General features: G+C 39.5%; 2 protein-coding genes across 2 annotated transcripts; both read left to right on the top strand.

Moving 5' to 3' along the window:
• The first annotated feature begins 2,510 nt into the window (after positions 1–2,510).
• LOC132766641 (CMRF35-like molecule 7) lies at positions 2,511–12,068 on the top strand. The gene is made up of 5 exons (XM_060760972.2): positions 2,511–2,668; positions 3,314–3,649; positions 5,145–5,229; positions 8,476–8,647; positions 10,987–12,068. Exons 1-4 carry the CDS (start codon positions 2,629–2,631, stop codon positions 8,633–8,635), a joined length of 621 nt encoding a protein of 206 aa, XP_060616955.2. The 5' UTR covers positions 2,511–2,628; the 3' UTR covers positions 8,636–8,647; positions 10,987–12,068.
• Positions 12,069–13,619: 1,551 nt separating this feature from the next.
• LOC132766643 (CMRF35-like molecule 7) lies at positions 13,620–18,887 on the top strand. The gene is made up of 4 exons (XM_060760973.2): positions 13,620–13,896; positions 14,663–14,986; positions 17,108–17,180; positions 18,236–18,887. Exons 1-4 carry the CDS (start codon positions 13,854–13,856, stop codon positions 18,372–18,374), a joined length of 579 nt encoding a protein of 192 aa, XP_060616956.1. The 5' UTR covers positions 13,620–13,853; the 3' UTR covers positions 18,375–18,887.
• The last annotated feature ends 214 nt before the right edge of the window (positions 18,888–19,101 follow it).

Genomic DNA, 19,101 nt, shown 5'->3' with positions numbered 1-19,101 from the left:
TTGAGGGGCTTCAGCCCCCCCCCCCCTGAAATTTTCATGGTGGTTCGCGAAAAGGCCTTACTGGTGCATTATTTAAACTGTTATGTTTATTCATATCATGATCTGATCACCATACTCAATATATCCCATATGCATGGGGGTATTGGGGAAATGATACAAAAGGTTTGCTAGGCTAGACCCTCTTTCACTCAGACTCAAAATTTAGCCCTTCCGGAAACGAAATCCTGGCTACGGGCCTGCCGGGGGCCAAATGCAGGCCCTGTTCAAATTTCCACTGGCGTCCTCTCTTCAGGCCTTCCTTTCTTGACTTTCTCCTTCCCTCCCTCCCTTGACTTTCTTCCTCTCTTCATTCGTTCATTTGTTTGTTTCTTCTTGGGGATCAAAGCCCTTGAAAGAAAAGAAAGAGAGATGGCAGCCTCTTGTATCCCCTCACCCCGATTAAGCGTGCCCTTCTCCTCGGGTAGCTCTGGCCTCAGGTATCCTGTCCCAGTGGCCCCTTGTCGCTCTCTCTTTCTCTCTTTCCTCCCACAACTTTTTTCTTTATTTCCTTGCAAAGGAAGGCACCCCAATTGACCTGCTTTTCCCAGGCACTCAACTGCTGCCTCTGTAACTGCTGTCGCCACTACTGCTGCTGCATGGTCAAGTAGCAGGGGAACAAGAGGCCGAATGTCTGCCTGGCTTCCTTGTTTCCCTTCCTTCTCCATCCCATCTTCATCCCACATCGCCTCCCCTTGTTTTCCAAAAAGCCTGCCCTTTGCTGCAACTCCTTTCTTGGGAAGAAAAGGGGAGAACCAGGCGTCAAGTATAACACCCCCCCCCCTGCCGCCACCACAATTAAAGATGACCATTCTGCCTCTGCTGAAAAGCCTCCAGAGACGGCGACTCCACCAAACTCTGAGGCAGCATATGCCACTGTCTGAAACAACTTGAAGGCACATAACATCCAAATTAACATGATTCTCTCATCAGCCAAAAGCAGGCCCACACTTCCATTGAAAGACTGGTATATTTATGTCGGTTAAAATCGTTCTTCATTTTACATATTGTATTGTTCTTTCGTGACTTTTTTGTACAAATAAGGCATATGCCAGTGGTTCTCAACCTTGCTAATGCCGTGACCCCTTAATGCAGTTCCATATGTTGTGGTGACCCCCAACCATAATATTGTTTTCGTTGCTACTTGATACCTGTCATTTTAGTACTGTTATAAATCGTAATGTAAATATCCAATATATAGGATATGTCTACATTCACTGGACTAAATTGAGCACAAATGCCCAATATGCCCAAATGTGAATGCTAGTGGGGTTGGGGGGGGGGGATTGATTTTGTTAATTTGGGAGTTGTAGTTGCTGGGATTTATAGTTCACCTATAATCAAAAAGCATTCTAAACTCCACCAGCGATGGATTTAAACCGAACTTGGCACAAAGAACTCCCATGACCAACAGAAAACACTGGAAGGGTTTTTTGGGCATTGACCTTGAGTGTAGGAGTTGTAGTTCACCTATATCCAGAGGAGCACTGAGGATTCATGCAATGATGGATCTGGACCAAACTTGGCACAAATACTCAGGATGCCCAAATGTGAACACTGGTAGAGTCTGGGGAAAATAGACCTTGACATTTGGGAGTTGTAGTTGTTGGGATTTATAGTTCACCTACAATCAAAGAGCATTCTGAACTTGACGAACAATAGAATTGGGTCAAACTTCCCACACAGAATCCCAATGACCACCAGAAAATACTATGTTTTCTGATGGTCTTTGGCGACCCCTTTGACACCTCCTCATGACCCCCTCAGGGGTCCCGACCCCCAGGTTGAGAACCACTGGCATATGCAGTGTGCTCAGGAGTGCATTCATGTTTTTTCAAGCTATAGTCTGGCCCCACAACAGGCTGAGGGACTGTGAACTAGCCCTCAGCTTTAAAAGTTTGGACACCCCTACATTAAAGCCACATATCCTTCATTGTAGGGAACATAAGAAATTGTAGGCCATCACTGTCAACTAATACAGTGAAGACTGTAAATAAATTTAAAATTCATATCTGAATTAAATTTCAGATATCAATGTCAAATCTATCAGTCATCTTGATATATTAAGCAATATTGCAAATTTAGATTAATTAGTAGCTAACACACTACATGTACAATTATAAAAATCTCTATATTTTTCTCATAGTATCTCTAGCTTATACATGTAATTAGATAATCTCAGCATATTCATATCATCATCAGGTTTCATTAAATGATTCCAACACAGTAAAGGCCACCACACTTGCTGAGAACATAACTATTAAGGGGGTGGGGGAGGGGGAAAGATCTAGTTTTACTTTCACATTTGCTCACATTAAAGAAATTTCCTACATTTCTTCAAAGGAAACAAGTCTGACTAGAAAATTGAGGTTTCTAATATCTACCATTTATTTCAGCCTTTTGTAGGAGATTAATAATCATGTGTTTCACCAAGTGAGTAACAACTGACTTCTCTTTTTCCTGCAGAAAAACACAAACAGTGAGAGAAGTTGAAGGATTTGGCTATGAGATGCAAACAATGCAAAACAGGACTCTGGAAATAGCTCAAAAAACCCAAATTTCTCAGGAAAGTCACTCAACGGAACAAGGAGAATGAAACTATTATGTGGTTTGATTTGTACTCTTTCCCAAGGTGAGTGAAAACTGTAGCTCAGAGGTAGATTATACTTTGCCATAACTGACATCAGTTTGAGAAAGAGATGGCGAGAGGCATGTTGGCAAAGGTCTTTGGGGTCAACCTACACATTTCTTTTTTTACTTTTGACTTTCCTCTGGTTAATATCTTGAAAGCAAATCATGAGCAGAAATCTGAAGGAATCAGAATGGTGTCAAATGTGGATTCCAGAAGTAAGAACTGAACTTTCTCAGTTCATGGAATTCTCTCCCAAGAGAGATTATATTGATGATTTTGGGGCAGTTGATATGCATTTGTTCAATATCTGTTGTTTCGGTTTTACTGCTTTCTTTTAATGTCTGATTGCAATGTCTTAATTTAATTTGGACTGACTGTTATCATATCACAAAGTGCTTGGGAAAGGGTAATTAGAACACCTAACACAAATATTCCCCTGGAGTTTCTCCCAGTTTATATATAATTTCATTTTACTTTATTTTATTCTGTCTTATTGCCCTTGAAAAACTATACATCTTTGGGTGGCGGGTCCTGTGTTTGATAACAAGTGCAGGTTGCAGAGTTTTGAGGGGTAGTCCAAAATGTTTCACACGGTCTGTCATTTTTTCTTGATGTGAAAATGGTTTTCCATTTCTTTTTCCACAGTTTGCTGGGCATTGGAGGGTCCCCAAAGAGTCTCTGCACCCTACGGCAGCTCAATATCTCTGCAGTGTAAATACACAAAAGAGGATAAAGAATTTGTAAAATTCTGGTGCAGAGAGCAAAGTTATCGATTCTGTTCTCACAGCCACCTTGTCCAAACAACAGGGTCAGAGGCAGAGGTGAAGGTGAACAAGACATCCATAAAAGATAACCACATCTTTCGGGAAATCAGTGTGACAATAGAGAATGTCACTGAAGTAGATGCTGGGACATATCTTTGTGGGGTTGAGAGGTGGAACTACGACATCTCGCACCAGGTGGAGGTTATCATCACTACAGGTAAACTGCACAGAGGAAATTAATTCCATAGGAAACCTGTGCCAATTAATTCCATAGGAAACCTGTGCACTGTAGCTGCAAGCTAGAAACAGGTCTGTGCTGTAATTGGGTATTGGTTATGCTCAGACTTCCAAGTTCTAATTTTAAATGAAGAAATGTTTCTAGTTGTAGATGGATTTAAAGGTACTGGGTATAAATATACTTAAGGTACCAGTTCTGATCTGATCTTGGAAACTAAGCACAGTTGGTCCTTTTTTGTATGTTGAAATATGACTTCTAAGAAGTACCGGTGACATAGGCTATATTTCAGAGAAAAACAATGACAAAGAAAAACTTACAAAATTTATGGGGTCGCCATGAGTTGACAGGCAACTCAAAAGCACACAATGATAACCTTGGTGATATCTCTGCGTTTGAAGGGGAAGTAGACATCTAAGGACCGATATACCATTTTAGCCAGCGTATGGCTAGCAGAAACAAAATAAAACAAAAGAAGTATGCAAGTGCCATCTTCTTGGTAAAGAAGGGAGCTTGCCTTGGCCCAATATTTTACACCGCCTTTTTTTTTTTTGCAGTTTTGTCATTCAAGCAAACAAATCAAATCCCATCCCTATCCCCAAAGCTTTTAATGAATGGTTGCTTAATGCAATTTTAGTTGTCTGCTCTAGCTGACTTGTTATGATTATGGACTTGCTATAATTGCAATGAGTTTTTAAAAATTACTGTACTTTTGATATTGCTTCAATAGACTGGAGATATCCTAAAACGAGATTAATGAATAGGACATGGCTATGGTGAAGCCCCTGGTGGTGCAGTGGGTTAAAGCACTGAGCTGCTGAACTTGCTGACCGAAAGGTCACAGGTTCAAATCTGGGGAGCGGGGGGAGCTCCCACTGTTAGCCCCAGCTTCTGCCAACCTACCAGTTTGAAAACATGAAAATGTGAGTAGACCAATAGGTAATGGCACTCCATAAAGTCATGCCGGCCACATGATCTTGAAGGTGTCTACGGACAATGCCGGCTCTTCGGCTTAGAAACGGAGATGAGCACCAACCCTCAGTGTCGGACACAACTGGACTTAATGTTAGAGGAAAGCCTTTACCTTTTACCTTTACCTATGGTACAGGCTATCCCTATACTCTTAGACAGACAGGAAAAAATGGGATCTATGGAGTACAGGCATGCTAAGTTTGCTATCTTTAAGAAGTTTTTTGTCAGTGTTATTAGAAATTCAGCTGAATGAGTGGAGAGCCCTTGGGAACAGTTTGTCGTCATAATATTAAAGGCCACACACCATGGGTTTCTCACTCTTGAAATAGTATTTACTTTTATTTCCTGATATTTTTGTAGTTCAACTTTAACTTATGGTATTACCATCATCTTGAGGACAATCTGGGCCAACTCTGAAGTATTTCAATAGTTCAATCAATAAGGAAACATAAATGCACTTCATAATTCCTAGATCAAGATTTGACAGCACAACTTTCCTCCACAGTTTCTTCATCCCTTTCATCAGTCCTTATTAGAAACAAAGAACAAGAAATAAATGATTCAAGTGGATCTACCATAGCTCCTGAAAGGTACCATCTCTACCTGTACCCCTTATGTTCCCGGTATAATTTCAAAAATAGTCTTTGAATAGGATTGGATGCTAAACATAATGTGATCTCATGATTAGGAATAGTAAAAGAGAAGGGTGTAATGATGGCTGGGAGTTTTTTAAAAGCAAGATACTGAAGGCACATTGTAAACAGTGCCAACAAGGAGAGAAAATAAGAGAAGTCTAAAGAAACCAGAATGAAAGTCCAAAGAACTTTCAACTGATCCAAGGTTTTAAAAGGATATGTACAAAAAATGGAAAGGGGGGGGGGGTCACCGAAGAGGAATTTAGACAAATAACCAACATATGTAGGGAAAAGGGCCAAAGGGTTAAAGTGCAATAAGAGCTCAGGCTTACCACCAATAAAAAGAGGTTCTTTGGTTACTTCAATAGAAAAAGGAAGAACAATGAAACTGAAGGGCATCTGGATGGAGAGGATGGTGAAATGCTAACAGAGGATAGGGAAAAAGCAGAATTACTCAACACCGTATTTGCCTCAGTCTTATTCCAAAAACAAATCAGTGTTCAGCCTGAGCAACATGAAGTGAATGAGGTAATAGGGGAAATGCTACCTGAGCAACATGAAGTGAATGAGGTAATAGGGGAAATGCTACCCAAAATAGGTAAATAAGTAGTCATGGAATACCTAGCTATCTAGATGAATTCAAGTCTCCAGGGCTACATTAACTACATCCAAGGGTATTGAAGGAATTAGAAGAAGTAATTTCAGAACCACTGATAACAAACTTTGAGAATTCTTGGAGAACAGGAGACGTCCCAGCAAAATGGAGGAGGGCAAATGTTGTCGCTGTCTTCAAGAAGGGAAAAAAGAGGACTCAAACAATTACCATCCAGTCAGCCTGACATTTATACCAGGAAAGATTCTGGAACAGATCATTAAGGGGGAAGACTGTAATAACTTAGGCAGCTTCTACACTGCCACATAAAATCCAGATTCCTGTAGTTACTGAAATCTAGTGCTCACCTTTTTTGACTAAATCACCTTGCCAAAATGAGGATGCGCATTAGATTTGTGCTGTATGGTTATCCTAGTGCTGAGCCAAAGCAAAAGGGAAAGCTGCTTCACGAACACCTGGAGCTCCTATTTCAGGGATCTGATCTGTAATTTAATTGTCATAGCTCAATGCTATGTAATCCTGGGATTTGCCGTTTACCGAGTCATCCTCACTCTTTGGCAGAGAAGACTCAAGGTCTTGTAAAATTACAGCCCCCATGACTCCATAGCATAGCAAAGTGGATTCATTCTACTGCATAGATGCACTCCAAGGTTTTCTTTTCCACTGCTGAAAGCTTTGGTGTTCTAACACTTTTGTTTTTAAAGAAGGAATTCTAAGTAGGCAGCAACTGTAATGGCCATATTACAAAGAGTTCATTTTTTGCTGGTGCACATCACATTTTTTTGTTCAGGGTTCTGAAAATTGAAGTGCATATTATATTTGATGGCACATTAGACTCGAGCAAATACAGTATCTGCTTTAAACTGGATTAAATGGCAGTGTAGACTCATATAATCCAGTTCAAAGCAGATAATGTGGATTATCTGCTTTAATAATCTGGATGATATGGCAGTGTAGACGGGGCCTTAGAAAATAATATTGCGATCACTAAAAGTCAACATGGATTTTTCAAAAACAAATCATACAGACTATTCTTAACTATCTCTTTTTATAGAATTACAAGCTTCGTAGATGCAAGGGATGCTTTGGATGTAGCACATCTTGAATTCAATAAGGGCTTCAACAATGTCCCCCCATCTTCTTATAAACAGACTAGTCTAATGTGGGCTAGACAATACTACTGTTTGGTGGATTTGTAATTGGTTAGGCAACCAAACGCAAAGAGTGCTAAAAAATGGTTCAATTTCATCCTGGAAAGAAGTGACGGGGTATCGTAGGGTTCTGTCCTGGGCCCAGTGCTTTCAACATCTTTATTAATTATTTATATGAAGGTTTAGCTTAGAGACTGTTCTGGCAATCCCATGGAGGGAAGCAAGGTATGTGTGCAGTGCGTGTGGTTTCCCTCTGCCGCCCAGGCAACACAGCCTCCATTGCTTGCACCTTGCTTATCTCTATAGATTGGCAGTGCCAGCCTGGCAAGGCGAGAAGAGATGAGAGCCTCAGGCCTTACCATTAAGGAGAGTGCATGCCAACAGCTTCCGTTGCTGCCGCCACATGTGTAATGAGTTCCTTAGTGGACAATAAGTTGAACATGACTGAACAATGTGATGCAGCGGATAATAAAGCCAATGAGATCTTGGGCTGCATCAAAAGGGGAATAGTGTCTAGATCGAGGGAAGTCATTGTGCCTCTCTATTTTGCTTTGGTCAGACATATCCTGGAATACTGTGTCCAGTTCTGGGCATCACGATTCAAGAAAGATATTGACAAGGTGGAAGGCAACTAAAATGATCAAAGTTCTGGAGACTGCCCTGTGAGGAGTGCCTTAAAGAGCTGGATACGTTTAGCCTGCAGAAGAGAGGTTGAGAGGAGACAGGATAGCTATGCTTAAATATTTTAAGTTATGTCATTAAAAAAGAGTGAGCACGCTTGTTTTCTGCAGCCCTGGAGCCTAGGACTCAGAGTGATGGGTTCAAATGACAGGAAACGAGATTCCACCTGAACATTAGGAAGAACTTCCCGACTGTCAGAGCTGTTCAACAGTGGAACTCTCTGTGTAATGAAGTCTCCTTCTTTGGGGGCTTTTAAACAAAGATTGGATGGTCATCTGTTGGGGGTGATTTGATTGTGCTTTTCTTTTATAGCAGGGGGCTGGACTAGATGGCCCATGTGGTCTCTTCCAATTCTACTATTCTAATACCAACTAGTGACTTGTGCTTGTGCTTGTAGTCTATTTCTGTCTTCTCCACATGGACAATCTTCAGTTATTCTGAGCCACAATAACATGGGAATTGTAGCTCATTGGTTTTGTTGGCTGGAGATGATGGGTGCCCTTGTCCAACACAAGTGGAGAGGTCTGGATCTGAGAGTGTTCTGCTACTCTTAACCCCTCTGCCACCCTCATCCCAAAATAGTAGTGGATATTCAGTCATATATGTATTTGCTCATCCTATTCTAAGCTGTTTTTCTATCACTAGAGTAAGAGCCCCCAAGATAGTTAAATAAGTGTATGATATAGTTCTGTATGCATGATGTGCTTGCCGTTATGAATTTCAGCAAATAAACTAATGGAGCATATCCTTTCTTAGTATCCAGTTCAGCAATAATGATTTCCTGTTCACTGTCGTCTTGAAAATTCCCATTTGTCTGGTCATGATAGCTGCTGTAGTTTGGGTAAACATATGGTACAATAAAGGAAGATGCCCCAGGACCAAAACACAGCAAAATGAGAAGAACAATGTCAAGTAGTCACAGCAAAAGGTAACTTGAAACTTCTTTTCACTTATTTCCTTTACTCTCAGTCCTTTCCATATGACGCAGGACAATAGCTGCCGGGAGGCCAATCAGGCAAGAATTGATACTATAGGCTATATGTGAGAAACCAGTTTATTCTCATATATCTCTATGGCATCCCACCAAAATATGTGATAAATTGGGTACCTGTGTTTCATCTTTCAACACTTCTTGAACTTAAGCCTTCAATAAAATGGTTCTAAGCAGTCAGCTCTTTTGTGACATACATTTAAGACTCCAAAGAAGATGCATTCAGCTTTTACAAATTGACCATCAAAATTGTCCACAAGGGTAGATGACATTGCTACACCTTTGTTTTCTAATGGTTCAATTCACATAAATATTGTTTTAGTGACAGAACTGTTAAAACTATTACATACAATTACCTTTAGGCTCTGCGTATAAGTGTACATGAAACATGTGAATTTTGTGTATAGACTTTGGTCTCATTATGTACATAAATATAAATACAAGTATTCCAAAATTTGGGGGGGGGGGGGATCTGAAATACAAAATACTTTTGGCCCCAAGCATTTCGGAAAAGGGATACTCAACCTGTATAAGGTTTTCCAATTTGCTAGCCAGTCTATGGACACCAGGAGTCAAAGATAATCACGTTTTTTGTTGTTTATTTGTTCAGTCATTTCCAACTCTTCATGATCTCGTGGACCAGCCCACGCCAGAGCTCCCAGTCCGCCATGGCCACCTGCAGCTCCTTCAAGGTCAAGCCAGTAACTTCAAGGATACCATCCATCCATCTTGCCCTTGGTCAGCCCCTCTTCCTTTTTCCTTCCATTTCCCCCAGCATCATTATCTTACCCAAGCTTTCCTGTCTTCTCACTATGTGGCCAAAATACTTCATCTTTGCCTCTAATATCCTTCCCTCCAGTGAGCAGTGTTAGAAAATAAAATAGTCCTTCTCTGTATAGGAGCAATTTTTTTACCTACAATAACAAAATTTTGATCATTCTTGTGGTGAAGCATTTTTTTTTCTGTTAACATCACTTTGGAGGTTTATATGCTGTCTCTCAGACTATCCTCTTCATGAAAATCTCTGCATGCTCTGAAATTCAAGTCTCTTCAAATAGTGAATTTGTTGGTTTTGGTTTAAATTCATCTGCTTGTTTTCCTCTCCTCTTTCCCCCCTCCCCCATAAATTCACTTTTGAAATATTTGGATTTTTTTCCTTTGTTTCAAAGGGGGAATTTCCTAGTAACTTTTCCCCATATGAATAATTGCACAGTTGCAAACCTGTTGTTTTTTAAATACCTTGTAAACATCTATTTTGTATAGCTGGTCAACAAATCTAAAAGCACTTTCATCCTTTTTTCTCTAAAGCTAAGCTGAAGGCAAATATAATCTATAAATTTCCGAAACAGTTAAGCAGACTGCAATGTGCCAAGCAATGCATCCTAACTTAGGAACATTAGATCATAAATTCTTTTGGGAGGGAGATTTTAGAAAGAAAGTAATCCACTAATGTGGAAAGTTATTTCTCTTCCTAGATCCACACTATTCTGATCTGCTGGTCTGCAACAGATAGTTTATGCAGATCAGTGTGCAGCTTGGCTTGGCACAATCAGGGATCTTGACATTGCATCAGTTCTTGAACTATTATCCTGACTCAAGCTAGCTCATACCATACAAATCATTCAAGACAGAACTGACAGATCTGGCACATTCAAAATCTTTAGTATTTGTATCAGTAGTATAATCTTGGCAATATATATTTGCCAGTCTTCTGTATGTGTCAGACAGGGTAGAAAGCCTGTGGTCCTCCAGATGTGTCTGGACTACAGCTATGGGCCTTTCCACGCAGCCCTATATGCAAGAATATCAAGGCAGAAAATCCCACATTATCTGAGTGTGGGACTCAGATAACCCAGCTCAAAGCAGATATTGTGGGATTTTCTGCCTTGATATTTTGGGATAAGGGGCTGTGTGGAAGGGGCCTATCTTCATCTTTTATGAGGTTTGATTGGAGTTGCAGCCCAACCACATCAGGCAGGTCAACAAGATGTGGACAAGGTATCTCTGATATTATTAACTATAGCTAGATTACTTATCGGCATAATAATAGAATGAATAACAAAATAAGAGTGGTGAACCATTTATGTAGCTTCTCTTGTCAAACTTGTTTTAAACTCACATTCTGTACAAAAATTGTTCTTAGAACAAGTACAACACACATTCCAAGAGAATTAAGCCAAATGCTCTATTCACATGTTACCTCTTTGATAATGACTATATTCTTGGTAATAATTTTGTTTCTCTTTCATTTAATGTACTATTTATTTTTATCCTAGGAGTGAACCATGGCATGAACACTACCTTCCATTTCCATGCATAGAACTTGGTTAACTGCAGATGGACATAGCCGGACCACTCATTGGCCACTGGATAAAACTGAAGGCTTTCACTTGAAATCTGATCAGACTGAGTCCATATGGGACGAAAGCAAAGCTTTCATCCAGGTTCTTGATAATAAACATAATCTACAAGCATTGCAAGTTGACCTACTTAGGTGCAAAGGCTGCTTCTCTGTTAGGTTGCATGGGGTTTTGTCTGGGTTGAAGTGCAGCATGTTCTTGTGAAAAAATTATTTGGGATGTATCAAGCAATTACTGCTGTGCAAAGGAATGATCAAAAGGGGTGATGCTTAAATGTCGGAACATCCTTGTTGGTGTTATTTGCAAACTGGACAGAAAGAGCTTCATCAGCATGCAGAGAATTGTCATCTGCTCAAACAATATGAGAATCCTGTCATGAGCCGACACTCTGGGAAGCCACTCTACCACAAACATATTGATGTTACCTGGATGTATGTGTAATAGCTGGCCCAAAGAAGTTCTGATAGCTCTAAATGAATTCCATTTGTCCTTATTTATTCCAATGTGGGCAATTTGCAGCATTGTTTGATTTACTTGTAAAATCCTATTGCCGTTACATTTTGTAGCTCCTTAGTAGGTTTTATTGAGCAGTCCCTAGAGGCATTTTCAGACACCATATTCTCCTTCTCACTGGCTCGTGCTGTAATCTTTAACTGAACTTTCTTTTAAAGGTATATTTTTCTGAGTGAAACAGTCAACACAAGTTTAAGAAGCTCCAACTGTCCCACAATTTTTTCTAGCCATTCAAAGATAGAAACAACAGTGTGGGCTGTAAGAAGACATTGATTCATTACAAGGTGTATGTGGGAGGGGGGTGTAATTGTTTGCCCTGTATGTTGTTTTATCTCAGTAATGAATTCTCTTCTGACGTGTCTGTTTCATTTGACTCCAAGGACACTCCTTCATGATATACAGCCAAGTTGTTGTCAGTGGCTAATGATAGAGCCTCATTAGCTTTATCATGAAGAATTAAGGGAAGTAACATTGTTGTCAGTAGTCATTTCAAACACTGCATTTAATTTAAATAAAAATACTCACAGTTCCCTCCCCAAAGAGATTGTCAATTTTCAATTGTTTAGTAGCCTTATGGTGTGATGTTGACTCAGGGCTTGTCCTATTGCATTTTCTGTTCCCCATTTCAAGGAGACTGAGTAGAAAAAACAAAAATACAAGAGCCCATTAAATCATGCTGACACCATCTTGCCTTCTAGCAACTTGAACAGTGAGAAACTCTGGTTTCTCTTCAGATCATACAAATCTTTTGCCTTTTACTATTTATTATTTAATCATGTCTTCCTCTTCCCAGCCCAGATATCCATCAGCAAACATTGTTTCACCTGAAACAATCATTTCCTATGTTAATGGGCTCTCACAGGCAGAAAGGGGTGATACAGATCCAGAAGGCAAACTCAATAATTCTTCCAGTAAAAGGCTTTATTATGTTTCCCGCTGCACTGTACACCAATCACAAACTGTAAACGTTACAACAATGAATGTATTTTGAACCAATAAGACTGTGGATCCTAATTTGTACCAATCACAGCAATATTTATTCTTTTCAGCTATCTATAAAATGTCTATGTCTGTAAAGGTGAGTCATGTTGGATCCGAGAGAATTCCCCTGACATCCTTCCTTTGCTAACAGAAGGAAAGCAATTCCAGACTCTGCCCTCCACCCTGTAGCACACAGGATAAACCCTGAAATTTGGGCAATAGGGAAGAATAATAAGTTTTAATTTTCCTATTTAAACCCCTACACTCCTTAAAGATTATATATTAGCATCTCCAAGTGGAGATTAACTTACCCTCGCCCCTGCTCACACTCAGCTGCATGAAGGTCTGTGCTTGAAAGGTGAGCAGGCATGGAGGTGAGTGAGTAAATGAAGTGCCATTCCTAAAAGTGAGTGGACAGGAGGGCAAAGCTGTAGCTTATGAAATGAATCAAGAAAATATGATAGAGAAGCTTAGCTAAACTTTACTGCAGTGAGGTAATCTTCCTCTGTTGACTACATGCTTTTACTGTTGCCTGCCAACAGTAAGTTGGGGCAATGAATAAACAATGTGATTATTTTATATGATAAAAGGAAAAATGTTGATTTTTGGATCAAAAAATGGGGACGTGGCTATTATGCAATTAACTATGGTACATAAGTACATCTTATTCATTGCTACTTAGAAACCTTTTGGTTATGCTTGAGTGCAGAACACTAAAGCCGCAAAACCTTTGCAGCAACCTCGAGTCAGCCTGCCCCTTCCTGCGGAGAAGTTATAGTAGTGTCTTGTTTCCATCATTTGCTCTTACATAATTCTCCCATCTTTGTTCCAAGGGGCAAAAGAAATAAAATGAAGAATGTGTTCCTGTCCAACCTGAATATGGCCATGTGCTGCTTAGGGAATTCTAGAAACTATACTTCCCCTCTCCAAATAATTTTGTCAAGTTCTACATTTTAGTGTGCATTCTCATCTTTCTCATTGTTGGGCTGTTGTTGCCAGTCACTAAACTTCTGTCCAAAACTGCCCTGCATTCAAACCAATCTCCCCTCTCCTGAGAAAATTTACAGTTTGTTTACAACTTTGAAGTGTCTAAAAGCAATGAGAAAAAAGCAAGAGGAAGTGATGAAAGAACTTTCAGAAAGAAGAAGCAGCAAAAAGTGTTTGCTTATCAGCTTCATAGCAATAACATGTACAGATGATGCCACCAAGCATTGCTGCTGATTGTCCTCAAGTGTGCTTTCTTCAAAGGAAAAAAGGAGTGGAAAGGGAGAAGCTGCTTGTTTTAGATAATGGCTTTGTTGTCTTTGATGGGTTCACTTTTCCTCCTTCCTGGTAGGTTTGTTTCAGAAAATAGTTTGTAGGTCAACCTAAATTGCTAAAATATGCCCAGTCTGCAAAAGACAATAAAATAATAACTTCTGAACATAATGTCTGAAAGTTAATGTTAATGTTAAATCTCAGGATTTTAAAGTTACTGTTGGGAAACATGTGGGGCTGGGTATTGAAATCAATGGTTAAGTATTAGAAATGTTTGGTTTTATAAGATTTAAATGCTTTAGCAATAGCTTCAGTACATATCCTAGTAAACACTATGGGATATTCTTGGGTGACACTACATTTTCTGGCAATTATATTTTAGTATTGAAGTGAGGATGTATTATGCTATGGTATTTGATAAATCTTAACATTGTTATGCTGCTAGTGGAGATGGCGAAAGTTACTTTTTATAGCATCTTCCAAGTGTTAGAAGTGCTTCTCACATATTTCAGTCATTCTTACAACAATCCTGCAAAATAGCCTTAGCAGCAGTAGCTACTGCTGCAGCATCTGTAACAATATCTGTGCTGTGTGCCTTCAAACCTGTATTTTCTAACCTGTAACAACCCAAGGGCACCTGGGGCTGAGAGTGTCTTGCCAAGGGTCACCCAATGGGTTTCCATGGCCAGTTGGGGAATTTAACCCTGGTCTCCAGCATCATAGTCAAATGTTGAAACTTTTACATTACTTCAATCCAACCTATCCAACTGAATCCCTAAATGTAGCAGTGTTTACATCAGAATGAAGGTGTGTAACTTAGTCTGTTTTTTTAATATTTCAGGGTGTTTCTGTGATCTGAATGGCCCAACAACTGTGTTTGCAGTTGTAGGCACCTCAGTACATGTAAACTGCACCTATGATCAAAAGTATGAAGCAAATGTGAAATATTGGTGCAGAAGAATGAACAGAGATTGTCCAATCATTATTCAGACTTCAGGGTCAGAGAAACTGGAGAAAGTAGAGAGAATCTCTATTAGAGACAACCATGCATCACTCCAGTTCACTGTTACAATGGATAACCTAACCAGCATGGATACTGGAACCTACAACTGTGGGGTAAATGTGAATGGAGGTCCAAATCAATTGGCTCCTGTTGATGTGACAGGTAGGTGAGGTGGTCCCTGCTCTGTGAGGTGCATCCAAAGTTCTTTGTGTTAGGTATCCACATCAATACTGCATTGCTTCTTTCGCTTTATAATTTTAATTTAATCAATTTGCACCTGACTTTCTCAAAAAAGCTCTCAGCTCCAAACAGAAGTCAATATTCATTTTAGTCAAAGATGACAGCACTCCTCTATAAAGCATGACAATGTGACATGAGTGAGATTATGAGATATAAGTATTCATTCTTATCCTTCCAAGCCTTGCTCTGATTCTTTCTCAGTCATCCATTTATTATTCCCTTTCTTCTGGCATAGTATGAAATCTAGCAGATCCATTTGCAAGATGGCCTGCAAGACAGAAACAACATTTCTCTTATTTAGTTAATTAATTGTTTACTATATTTATATCCCACCTTTCTCGACCCAGAGGGGGACTCAAGCTGGCTTACAGGATAGGCAATAATTCAATGCCTTAAAAACAATATACCTCCAATATACAATTAAATAAACATTTCAATTAAAAATTGAAATGAGATTAAGAGCATTAAAACATATAAACATTGCCCAGGAAGCCATTATACACGTTTTCAGTCTGATAGAACAAAGCCTAACCTCTTCTCCCTGAAGGATGGCATGATGTCCTTCTACCAGATGGTGTCATGGTGTGGTAGTCATCAGCCGACATACCAAGCGTAGCTGAACTGGACTCTTTAAGATGTCCATGTTCAAAGCCAAGAGGGGTTTTCTTCTGTCCACTTGAAACTGGTCTGCCAAGGCAATAAATGAAATTCTGTTGAGCCCAACTTAGATAAAACTCCACTCATGTAAAAGGTGTCATCATACTTGTGTGGGTAAAAAATCTCATAGTTTTGGGAGGGGAATTTAGAATCCTTATTCAGATAGCTCCCCCATGGTGTGTGTGCATGTGTGAGAAGAGATAGATTGGAAGGAAAAACAAAAATCAGAGAAAGAAATGCAGGTCCAAAGCTATGGGTTTTGGCTTTCATTAGGCAAGTTCTTTGTTTCTATTCCACCAGTCTGATTTCCTCTGAAATGGGTATTTTGTGACTGGTCATGATGTTGAATTTAGACTATGGGCCGCTTTCAGGGTCCTGCCTGGTGAGTATTTATGCTAACGTACAACATTTCAGATTAAAGAACTCACTCAGTCACACCCAACTCTTCTTTGAATGACAGCCCTCTCTTTGAGGAAGTAATTTTTATGACAACATCTATGGCCTTTCCCAAAGTTCCAAGAAGCCCAAGTTATTGTCAAATCATATCACAATTTCCAGAGTTTTCCTTGAAAATGTGTGAGCTCTTTTAAGATGATCAAAGCTGGTGTGGAAGACAGAAATACTGTAACAATATTACTATAACTGTATTTTGTCCTATAACCCATTGTAGCTCACTGCGCCTTTTCTCTATTAGCGGTGGCATCACTAGGAAATTCAGGGTGTGCTGTAGGAAGGTTGATCACCATTGCTGTTCCACTATCAAACCTCCAGTGGGGGAAAAGGCCAAAGGGAGTTGTTCAAGGGAGGCTTGGGGCCCATTCCACTCCATAAAACAAAGTTGGGAAACAGTGTCACCCCTGTAACTGGCATCTTTTATCAGTGAGGATTGAAAGAAAGTGAAATAATTGTAAGCTCCCTCTCTCATGTGAAATGGAGATATATCTGGATGTAGAAGTCAACTGCTTACAATCAAAATTAGGCAGGGGTCAGAAAGTCTTTTCCTGGTCATTGACTAAAATAATTACTGCAATACTTCAATTTTCAGGCACACTTTTTCCTATATAAGCATCTCTAAAAACATCTCATAGGCCCCTTCCACACAGCTGAATAAAATCCCACATTATTTGCTTTGAATTGGAATATATGGCTGTGTGGATTCACATAACCCAGTTCAAAATAGATATTGTAGGATTTTCTGCATTGATATTATGGGTCATATGGCTGTGTGGAAGGGCCCTTAGAGTCACAGGTTGGTTGTGGTTGTATTGAAATTAGTGCATTTTACAACAGAAAAAAATACATTAGTAGACAATTAACAAGTTGAGTTTTTGTCTTTCTGAGGTTTACTGATTTCACAACTTTGTTTCCTTTTTTTTCCTGCATCAGTAACCACTGAAAAATCAAATAGTCCTAAGCTCAGCCATGACTTCTTTTCCAGCCTGGATTCTAGTTCCATCAGGTGTGTAAGGATGTTTTTGCATTTTTTTTCATGAGCACTGATCAGCACCCCAAATAACCAAACCATATCTAGAGTTGACCAAAAATGGATTCATAACCCTTTTGGTACTAATGTTGGAGAGTGGTCCCTGGTCAAGTGGTCCCTGGTAAAAAATAAATAAAACCACTGTTCTAAATTTTAGATTCTGTAATAATAAGTACTACAGATAAAGAGCCATATCCCATTTACTCTCAGAAACTAGTAATTGTCAGCCTTGGTTACTAATTGGATGGATATAGGTCTGGGATACATTTCATAGGAAGGAACTGGCAAAGACGTCTCAGAGTATTCTTTGCCTATAAAAACCTTATGAGTTTTCATGGAGTCACCACAAGTCAATAGCTTACTTGAAGGCACACATACACACCAGGATGATGATTACTGGGCTGCAATGGAAAGAGATATAGGGAGGCTATTTATCTCACAATAACACAACTGGAAACATGAGGTGCTTTAGATGAGTTTGGATGACAACTCCCATCAACTTTAGCAAGCATAGATGATTATAAGAGATGATGGACTGGAACCATTATATCAAGAGTGTCACTTATTTCTCACTATTCTTTGAAAACAGTCTTTCGCAGCTTTTGGTTCCCTAGGAGTTTTGAACTTCAATTCCCAGAAATCCCAACCAATTTACCAGCTGTTAAGAATTGTGGGAGCTGAAATCTAAAATACTTGGAGGATCAAGGGTTGAGAACCACTGTTCTAAAGCAATGCTAGAAATCACGATTAGCAGCCAGTCAGCAACCAGTAGAAAGTTTCTGATTATCCCTGCATATGCACCTTCCATTGGACCATAATCAGAGATACTTTGCATTGTAAAGACACCAGATAAGAGCGGGAAACTTCACAGTAATATTTTAATTCCGTAGTCAGATATTGGGATCAGTAGCAAATGCTTCTTTATACACATATTATGCAGATCACTTTTCTTATTAAAAAACTGGTAATATAGCATTGCTTTATTTTGGAGTAATAGTAATAATGTTGTATTTTGTTTTGTTTTGTTGCAGTTACCTGGTTTATGTGTCTTTCATGGTATCAATTGGCTTGAAAATGCCCATCCTCCTTTGTCTGACCTTTGCAATGGGCTGGATGTATAAAAGGGACAAGCAGTCATCTGCCCAGGTAGCATCTGAGACACCTTCATAAGAGCCCAAAACCTCCAACTCTGCACAGTTTATTCTGAACAGCACATCAAAATCAAGAAGATACAAGAACTAAACATACAAAGTGGATTCCGCTTTCACTCTTCTACTCACATTTTCATTCTGGAGAAGAAAAAAAGAGGAAGAGGAAAGAGAAATTGCCTAATAATACCCTTATTGTTCAGAGGTTAATGGAAGGTCTAGGGTTCCCCAGAACTATTCATCAGGCTGGGCAATACAGAAACCAATGGATGCAGAAAGAAACAGAAAAATCCCAATATTAGGCCAGATTTTGTGTCCTGTTGTAGTTTAGATTCAGTCTCAAGATGGAGATAACAGGCTAATGAATCATCTGTGGGTCTACATTTATCAGGATATATTCTGGGATAGAGGGATATCATTGTGTAGTAATGTGTGTGAAAAAGAGATTGCCATTGTTATTATGATAATAAACTGAATAATAAATTGAATGATAACTTGATGGGTGCCTAAATAATCCGAAGGACCAGATCATGTCTGAACTTGGAAGCTAAACAGGATCTGCCCTTGTTCTTGGGTGGAAGACAGCCCAAAAATAGCAGCTACTCTAGTCAGGAATACTCTGGGAGAAAGATAATTCTAGTTCTTCCCCTGAACAATTCACAGAAAGAAGAATTTACAGAAAGAATTTGTTTTTGTTCTTCCAGTGCGAGGGAGGTAGAAGGACGCATAGGTTATATTGCTACCACATG

Source organism: Anolis sagrei, chromosome 2 (assembly GCF_037176765.1).
Source record: "Anolis sagrei isolate rAnoSag1 chromosome 2, rAnoSag1.mat, whole genome shotgun sequence".
In the NCBI taxonomy this organism is placed as follows: domain Eukaryota; kingdom Metazoa; phylum Chordata; class Lepidosauria; order Squamata; family Dactyloidae; genus Anolis; species Anolis sagrei.
Note: the sequence above shows the minus strand (reverse complement) of the source record. Positions and strands in the feature narration are given on the sequence as shown.